Source organism: Morchella sextelata, assembly GCF_020137385.1.
Source record: "Morchella sextelata strain SCLS chromosome Unknown scls_21, whole genome shotgun sequence".
In the NCBI taxonomy this organism is placed as follows: Eukaryota; Fungi; Ascomycota; class Pezizomycetes; order Pezizales; family Morchellaceae; genus Morchella; species Morchella sextelata.
The window spans coordinates 52,405-61,599 of record NW_025408636.1 but is presented as its reverse complement, the minus strand read 5'-3'; the positions used below and the strand labels follow the sequence as shown (position 1 = coordinate 61,599).

At 48.4% G+C, this 9,195-nt stretch overlaps 3 protein-coding genes across 3 annotated transcripts; 1 reads left to right on the top strand and 2 right to left on the bottom strand.

Moving 5' to 3' along the window:
* Positions 1-650: 650 nt before the first annotated feature.
* H6S33_006611 (uncharacterized protein) lies at positions 651-2,903 on the bottom strand (the record flags this gene model as incomplete). Its single annotated transcript, XM_044838041.1, has 9 exons — positions 651-761; positions 807-931; positions 1,210-1,564; positions 1,660-1,856; positions 1,908-2,029; positions 2,103-2,221; positions 2,279-2,449; positions 2,525-2,638; positions 2,730-2,903. 9 exons carry the CDS (start codon positions 2,901-2,903, stop codon positions 651-653), a joined length of 1,488 nt encoding a protein of 495 aa, XP_044689429.1.
* A 45-nt stretch (positions 2,904-2,948) lies between these two features.
* H6S33_006610 (uncharacterized protein) lies at positions 2,949-4,136 on the bottom strand (the record flags this gene model as incomplete). The annotated part of the gene is made up of 3 exons (XM_044838387.1): positions 2,949-3,599; positions 3,761-3,915; positions 3,977-4,136. The coding sequence occupies 3 exons, from the start codon at positions 4,134-4,136 to the stop codon at positions 2,949-2,951; spliced, it is 966 nt and encodes a 321-aa protein (XP_044689428.1).
* A 1,320-nt stretch (positions 4,137-5,456) lies between these two features.
* H6S33_006609 (uncharacterized protein) lies at positions 5,457-5,918 on the top strand (the record flags this gene model as incomplete). The annotated part of the gene is made up of 1 exon (XM_044838376.1): positions 5,457-5,918. One exon carries the CDS (start codon positions 5,457-5,459, stop codon positions 5,916-5,918), a length of 462 nt encoding a protein of 153 aa, XP_044689427.1.
* Positions 5,919-9,195: the final 3,277 nt, after the last annotated feature.

The window sequence follows — 9,195 nt, the reverse complement described above, 5'->3', positions numbered from 1 at the left end:
TCTTCAGGTCATATTAGGAGTCGTGAGTACTTTGATGAAGGAGGTGCTGTACTGGAAGAATGCTTAGTGGGAACTATCCTGATGACTGGTAGGAATATCTACAGTGCTCTAGGAGCACTCGCGATATCTTCAATTAGAAATTAATTCTTGGCAAGAGGATTTGCGCCGCTAATCTTCATACAATAGGGATCATCTGGTGTTACCGTTATTTCCGTACTCAACCGTATCATTTATCATCAATCGTTTTACTGCACTTTCTGAAAGAGTACCGAGTGCTCTGAGAGGAATGTAGGAGTTTGATTCGACTATGAAATAAAAGCCATGCAATTACTACCTGGACTAATCTAATTCAATCTCATCCAAACTTCTCCGATATAAACCATCAATTGATATACAAAGGGAATTCCAAAACACCAAATCATACTGCACCTTAGCAGCTATCGCAAATGCTCAAATAGTAATCCTAAAAACTATTGAAAGGTTAGTGACAATTCCACAGGAAGGGAAGTTGGAGATTATATCAAAGGGAACTAATGATACCTGCCATCATCACCACTACCACCATTGTCACCACCACCTTCAGTACCAACAGCTACAATTGAGTCAGCAGCTCTATTGGCTGCTATCCCAGCAGGTGTCCAGATCGTCCCCTATAAGAAGTTTGAGTCAACAATCTCGACACCAGAGGGATACTTCCTAACGTATTTGCAGTCAAAATTGTCGATAGCATCCTGCTGTCTATCCCGATACCTAACAAGAGTCTGAATTAGCCTTTGATTATTGGCAGCACTTCTAGGTATATATACCTTCAATTCTTTGGCATTTCTCTGGTGCTTTCCCTCCTCGTAATCCGAATCCTCAGCAGGAATATCGATCATGCTATAATCATTTTCCTCAACGTGAGTTAAAGCCGAGTTGAATGGGGGGGATTCTGTACCACCCAGGTTAGCACCCAACCCTACTCTGTAGAGGACTGCCAATATCCTCCGAGGCCTGGTATTGCTGTTCTTCAACCAATCTTATTCAAAATTCTGATGAACGAAAATTCGTTCAGGGGATCATTGCTATAATAAGTAAGTGGTGGGACGAGGATAAAGGATGCTCCTAGAGCATCAGAGTCCAACATAGTAACAATTATGGAAGGTCACATGAGTTGTGAGGGTACTGCATTCACTTCCCCTTTGTGAGAGCATCTTCCGGGTCCCTGACCACCACCATCATCATCATCATCACTATTACCAATAGCATCTTTGAACTGACGGTCTTCCTGTCCCCTTAGTAACTTATTCTTGGTACCAACATTCGCGATGAGTGACTGTAGAGCTCTCGCCCCTGCTCCATGGGCATCGGATTTACCTCTAGCCCAAATTGCTAGAGAGCCATTGAGGGAGGGCAGGTTTATTAAGTAGAGACATGAGGCATTAAATGCAGCCAATCCGGAGGTGTTTTTATTGACCCAACCTACATTTTGCAATTCCATCTTTAGGCCATTGTAGATACCGGTGTACACTTTAGATAGGTTGAGTAAACATAAAGTCATCTTCGCTTTGGTTCCTTGAGTAATCTTAAATGCGTTAGAGTCCAAGGATATCTCTTGAACCCTGGGGATGTCACTTAGACAATAAGCGATGTCTCGAGTCTAATTCATCTCTGTCGTACTAGTGAGGGGTAGTCCACTAGCTCGGACCGCCGTGTACTAGAAAATAACCGAGAGGAGTATCGGGGCTTGAATGTAGGGGTCTCCGGTGCAAGAGCCTTCGGTGGAACCCTGACGGGTGCTGGTGAGGGAGTACTAGTAGAGCCTGTTGGGCTTGCTGAGTGGTCTGTTGCTGAGCCTGTTGTTGGGCCTGTTACTCCTGGGCCTGTTCAGCAGACTGCACTAGACTTGGACTCAGTGAAAACTTGACCTGGGACTGTTGTAACCGCATAGCACGAGTAAGGAAGAAGTTCGGGAAATCGCAAGACAAAGGAAATCCAAAACATAAAATTGTACCGCACCTCCTCCATCTCAGTAGCAGTCGCGAGTGCTCTGAGGACAATCTGTACAGCTTTTCAAAGGTTAGTAGTGAGAAATCCGCAGGAAGAGTGGTGAGAGACTATACTCAAGGAGACTAATGATGCCCACCACCATCACCACCACCACCGTCTCCACCGCCTCCTGCTGACCCATCACCTCCACCACTACAACCACCTCCAGCTGGTCCTCCACTATCCCTGCCACCTGGAGGAGGAGGAGGTCCTAGACCACTACCACTACCATCACCACCACCTCCTCCACCTCCTCCACCTCCTCCACCTCCTCCCCAGAAGCCGCGAGTGCATCAGCAGCTCTCTTGACTACTATCCCAGCAGGCGTCCAGATGATCTCCTGTACGAAGTTTGGGTCAGTAACCCCCACACTCAAAGGATACTTCCTAAGGTATTTGGGGTCTAAATCGTCGATAGCATCCTGCTGTCAATCGCGACGTCCAACAAGAGTCTGAATTGGGCTTTGATTACTCGCATCAGTTCTAGGCAAATATACCCTCAGTCCTTTTGTATTTATGCGATGCCTTCCCTCCTCGTAATCTGAATCCTCTGCAGGAAGATCGATCATACTGTAATCGTCTTCCTCAATGTGAGAGAAAGCGTGGTTCAACTGGGAGGATTCAGAACCACATAGATTAGTACCCGCACCTGCTCTGGAGAATGCCGCCAATATTCTCCGAGGCCTCCCAAATAGTCCTGACTGCTCTGCCTGGTGCGATGTGCTTCAGGATTAGGTTGCATAGCTCGGGGAAAGTTATCTTGGTCAAAATTCCAATGAAGGAAGGCTCGTTCAGGGGATCGTTCCAGTCATAGGTAGGCGGTGGGGTGAGAATAAAGAATGCTCCTAGAGCATCAGGGTCCACCACTGTGACCATTATGAAAGGTCGCACTAGCTCTGGGGGTACTGCATACTCTTTGCCTTAGCGAGCGCATCTTCCAGCTGTCTGAGCACCACCGTCATCATCATCATCACTATCACCGGCAACATCTTTGAACTGACGGTCCCCCTGTCCCCTTGATAACTTATCCTTCGTGCCAATATCTCCGATGAGCCACTGTAGAGCCCTTGCCAGTGCTCCATGGGTATAAGAGTCAACCCCAGTCCAAAATGGAAGAAAACTATTGAGGTAGGGCAGGTTCATTGAGTAAAGGCATAGGGCATTAAACGCAGCCAATCCGGAGGTGTTTTTATTGACCCAACCTACATTTTGAATTTCCGTCTTTAGGCTATTGCAGATGAGGATGTAGACTTTGGGTATGTTAAGTAAACCCAAAGTCATCTTTGCTTTGCTTGCTTGAGTCATCTTGAAAGGCAATCGCTGTGTCAGGGGTGTCTCTTGAGGGATTGTGGATATCTCTCCAATACTCAGGGATGCCTCTGGAACAGTCGCGCATGCTCCTTGAACACCCGGGGGTGTTTCAGGTATGTTTTGTCTCTGGCATACTGGCAGTGGTGAGGGGCTTTCTGCTACTAAGGTCTGGATGGGCCTGCGACAGGAGGGACTGGTAACCGGCGGGGGTGTCGGTAATTGAATATAGGGGTCGCCGGTGTTTGAGCCCTCTGTAAAGTACTGACGGGTGCTTGTGAGAGAGTGGGGGATGCTTCTAGGACAGTCGAGCCTACTGTACTTGACCTGGGCCGATGTACTGTGGTCTTCAGGGCAACGTTTCTTTGGTGAGCATTGGCGGGTGCTGCTGGGGCAAAACGAACGGGAAGTACGGTTGTCTATACAGGAGCCTCAGGTGAAGCACTGGTGCATGCTGAGGAAACAGTGGAGACTGATTCTAGTGGGCCTCTTCCTGAGCCTGTTGCTGAGCCTGCTTCTTGGTCCTGATCGTTAGGCTCGGAATCAGATTGGATGATTCCCCACTCAGGCAGAAAGCGCCCTTCAGTATCCGATGCAGTTATGCTTGGAGTCAGAGGTTCAGTCCGGATTGGTGGAGGTACGGGATTTAGGTTTCAGCTGTTGTTGATCAAGGTGAACCCGGAAAGCACGGGTGACTGCCTCGAGGGTGTTCCTGTTATCTCCTCCGGGATAGTCTTGACAGTTTTGGGAGACGATTTGCGACCTTGCTGACTGGGACGCAGCTGCCAGCAAGAGCCTCATTGGGTGATAAACACAATCGTTTGAGCACTCTGCAGGAAAGAGCCTGATTGAATGACAAATCAAATGGTTCGAGCACTCTGTACCACATGTAGGAACGAGCTTCCTCGGCCTCAGTAGAAACCAAATTTTCGAGTGCTTTGCCAGCATCATGACATTTCGATGAAATCGTCTTGCCCATTTTGCAGGAAGAGGTATAGCTCCTACGCGAACCTTGATAGACATCTTTGAACGATTCATCCTTTCGAAGCAGATGAATGGCTGGGAAACCAACTTTTACTCCTGGAGCGCGATCAACTGAAGAGACATCAGATAACATTGACGACAGCCCAGAGAGCATTCTCGACTGCTATTCAGATACCCATTACGGTTCGAAGTTGGATAGTTTGGACCAAGACCCTGGTAATAGTTAAGATCTAGAATCCGAATCATATTTTATGATGGAAGAGGCGGATAGAGATGCAAATAGTCATAAGGCAGCAACAACAATTTATGAAGATTGTGGGCAGCATCTCTACTGCTCAGAGGACTACGATAAATGCTTACAGAATATTCTCCGATCCCCGTGGGAACCATTCCGCTCACCATACGAGTTTAGAATGGAACGTTATTTCATACTCTCGAAAGCCTCACAAGGAAACATCGATAGTTTCTTTCTACATGCTCCGGTAATCTGTGGTGAGTACTCCTACAGGACTGGGCGAGGTTTTATCAATAGGTTGGAGGAAATGAACGAGCTATTGGGCAAAGCGAGCTAGCATCATTCGGAGGTGGATATTTGGGGGGTGAAAATCTCTTACTATTACCGGCATCCAATTGTAACGGCAGCTAGGCGGGTTGGCTATTTGAGTTGTCTAGGTACAAGGGAGAAGGATTATGCAGTGTGGTTGGGTTTAGTGAAGCGGGTTTCTATTATGTTCTTTCTGTTTCTGTTACACGAGGGTATGAGTCAGCATTGGTATAGGGTATGGATATATAAGGGGGGCGTTGTCTTGTGATTTCTTGTTTCTCTTTCTTTTCCTTTTCTCTTTATGCAACCTCTGTATTCTACTTGCTCGCCTCTAGCTCGCAAAAACTCCCTGATAACAAACCTCGCTTCAAAAACACTTCATTTTATTCCCCTCGGTTTACCCTGGTATACTATACCAGGTTGAGCCACTTTGTCCCCGATCGTACGGTCGCGTTTTGTTGTTCCAAGCGAAAGAAACACCAAGAAAACTGGCTTCTAGCGAAGAATTCTCCAGCCTTGACCTCCCAAAGGGAAGGAAAAGAAACCTTTCCGAAACATCACTCTACGCCGCCAGAAGAACTGGACATTCAATTATGTCGCAACAAGCCTCGCTCCAGTCCTTTTTCACCCAGTCTTCCCAGCAAGGGACAGCCCCTCCGCAGAACAGGAATACTCCGGTTCCCGATCCAACCCCATCCGGAGCTCAGGAACAAGAATTCTCCTCGACCTTTGCATCACAATCCGACTACAACGACCCATACCAACCGAGAATTGACTACCTCTACCCAAGCATCGTTCCCCAGGACACTCACACCCAGACGGACCTGAACTACATTACCTGGGCCATTAGACATGCCACCAGCCGAATCTGCCCACCCACCGACAGGATGGAAATCCTCGAAGAGCAAACGACCACACTCCGGAGAACAGTGGATACACTGAAACACCAAATCGAAGCGCAGACAAACATGATCACCAGTATGCACTCGGCGATCCACCTTCTCCTCAACAAACAACCACAACCGCAGCAACCGCAGCAACCACAACAGCAATAACAGCAACAACAGCGAAAACAACAACAGCAGGGACAGAGAATGCCCCCTCCAGCGGTCCCCCAAATAGTTCCCCAAGCAGCGCCTCAGGCAGCTCCTCAGGCCCCCCCACCCGTACCCCCCCAACAAGCCCCACCCCGTGGATGGAAAGCAAGCACCTGGGCCGCCGTGGCCTCGGCCCCCGGTCCTGCCCAAGGAAATTTCCAGGTTGTTGAGAGAAGAAAGAAGTCTGCAAAACCAAAAGCGGATCCCCTCTTCAAGCCAGAATATACCAAAATCAACAGAGAAATCATTGTCGAAACCACTGCCCCATCCGACGTCAATCCCTCCGAGATCAGGACCCTAGTCAATTCAAGAGTTCAGGACGAATCCTGCCACTTCATTTCAGCAAGGAGAACACCCAAGGATAACTTTATTCTGGAAACAAAGTTTGTCACCCCAGCATCGAAGGCAATGGAATATGCCAGAGAAATTGAGGAGGCTCTCCTCACCCTACAAGTACCAGTCGCTATCATCCGGGCAAACTCCAAATGGTCAAAGTTCCTCATTCACGGAATCCCCACGACGGTCGGAGAAGGCGTCGAGGCAGGACAACTGGTAGCATCCGAAATTAGAAGCAACTATGGAGAGAACTTCCAACTTGCCCAGGTTCCCCGCTGGATCTCCAGAGCAGAGACTCGAATGGAGAAAACCCACTCATCAATGGTCATCGCGCTCCCAGGACAAGTTACAATGGAATCACTAGGAGTTAAGTTCCTATCCCTCTTTAACCGGAGCTGCCACATCGAGGCCTTCCTCCCAACCTTCCCAGACACCCAATGCGCGAAGTGCCTCGAATATGGTCACCACCAGGAGAAATGCAAAAACAACGGGAGATGCGGTCACTGTGCCGGAGACCATCTCACCAGCTTCCACCCATGCAATCAATGCCAGGGAGGATACAGATGCACCCACACCCCAATCAGATGTCTGAACTGTAAAGGAATCCATAAGGCCTCCGACCCAGCATGCCCCGAAAGAGTCAAACGCCGATTCCTTAACAAAGGAAAAGAAAACGCCCCACCCGTTCAAGACCCACCGGCCGCACCCGTCCAAGAGTCGATAGTTCAAGTACCAGCCACCGCCCCAGTCGGAGCCACACCCGTTCCCGAAGATGACCAACCCATGACAAATAATGCTTAGGCCTCAAACCACCGCGCTCGCACACCAACTCAATTGTGCACGGAGCGAACTCATTACCAAGGCGGCGGTAGAAGAAGCGGAAACAGACTCTAGTATTTATTTCCTACTATTACAAGAACCATGGACCTCAGCAGAGGGATACCCACCAGAATCGAATCTCTTTTATATCTTTACAGCCAGCAATACCAATACAAAATGCGCAACATACGTCCGCAAACATGCCAACCTCAAACCAAAACACCACTACACACACGATAATTTCATAGTATCGATTACGGTAGAAATCCAGAACAAGAAAACCCAAATCCTAAACATATACTCCCCAGGCCGAAGTGGCCCCTACGCTCAGATAGCAAGTACAATCCAAACCCTTGATAATTGCCTATTAATGGGAGACTTCAACTGCCACCATCAAATGTGGTACGGAGTAAATTCACATGAATACAGAAACAACATTCGAGCAGACCGCGTCAATGGTGCACGACTAAAACGGTGGATAACCCGACAGAAACTGTCCCTCCTGAACGAACCAGGCGTCTTTACGCATTTCCCCAGAGACAGAGGGAAAAGGCCCACAACCATCGACCTTACATTTGTAAAAGGCCCAATACTCGATCACAACCTACGATGGAGCACTGAACCCTACGGAGCGGGCTCAGACCATGGGAGAACCTCCGTTCACTTACACTTGGAGAAACCACCTTTTGTACCAAGACGAATGTGGCGACAAACAGACTGGAAGCTATTGGAAAACTACATGTCAAACATTTCCATCCCTGCAGAGGCATGGGAAACCAAGGAACTTACAGAACAGACTGTTGATTTCTTCCTAGATCTGGTCAGGTCGACAGTCAGCATAGTAACACCGCTCCCGAAGGAGGGGGTAAGAGCCAACTCCTGGTGGTCAGATGAAATGAAACAAATGAAGGCAAAGGTAAATGCAGCAGAAAGGAAGGCGAGGAACACAAGGAAACCCAATCACGTGGAGGAACACCGGAAGGCTTGCAGAGAATGGACAGTCATGATCCGGAAAGCAAAAGCGGACCAGCGGGAAAAGACGATGAACGAGGCGAAAGGTAGTGAAGTCTGGAGAATCCTAAACGTAGGAAGAAGAAGAGACACAATCATACCAACCATACAAGGTGAAGAAACGTTTACGGGGAAGTGCCAAGCTCTAAGAGCCCAACTTTTCCCCTCGAAACGGACGTCCCCCGACCACCCCCCCCTAAACATTAGACCCCCTTCTTTTGACCTTAGCAACACCTTCGACATAGTCACCCCCGAAGAACTTCATAAAGCAATCGACTCCTGCCCAGCGCACTCGGCGACCGGCCCGGATGGCATCCCTTATACCTTTATTAAAGCAATAGCCAAAGCAAACACAACTCTAATCCAAGATATGTTCTCCGCCATGCTCCGGCACGGCGTACACCCAGCGGAATGGAAAATAGCTAAGTGTATCCCGATCCCGAAACCCGGTAAAGCAAACTATCATGAAGCAAAAGCCTACCGGCCCATTTCCCTTCTACAATGCTTTAGCAAAATCCTGGAGAAAATAGTGGCTCAAAGACTCTGTACCTCCGGGGAAATCTTAGGCACACTTACTGCGAATCAATTTGGGGGGAGACCAACCATCTCGGCAATCGACGCCCTGCTGAGAACCTTAACGCCAATACAACAAAACCTACTACTGAAAAACAGTACCGGAGTCGCTCGGCGAAACAGACCAGCGATCCTAACCAATGATATCCAAGGAGCATTTAACTGCGTCGACCACCTACTCCTCGCGGAAATCATGCAACAACAAAAATTCCCTACCTACTTAACAGAATGGTGCAAGGAATTCAATACCGGCAGAAAACTACTGTTTCAATTCAACCATGAGCTAGAAGAGCCACAGCCCTATGATTCTGGAGTGCCGCAAGGTAGCCCCATGTCCCCGGTGCTATTTATGATCTATGCTGGAGTAATCCTGGACCCAACAAACAGCCCGAAAGAGATGGACACTACTTACATCGATGACGACGCGCTGGTACAAATATCCAAAACACCAGGCTTCACAATCAAGAGAATGGAGGAACGAATGAGAGAGAGACTA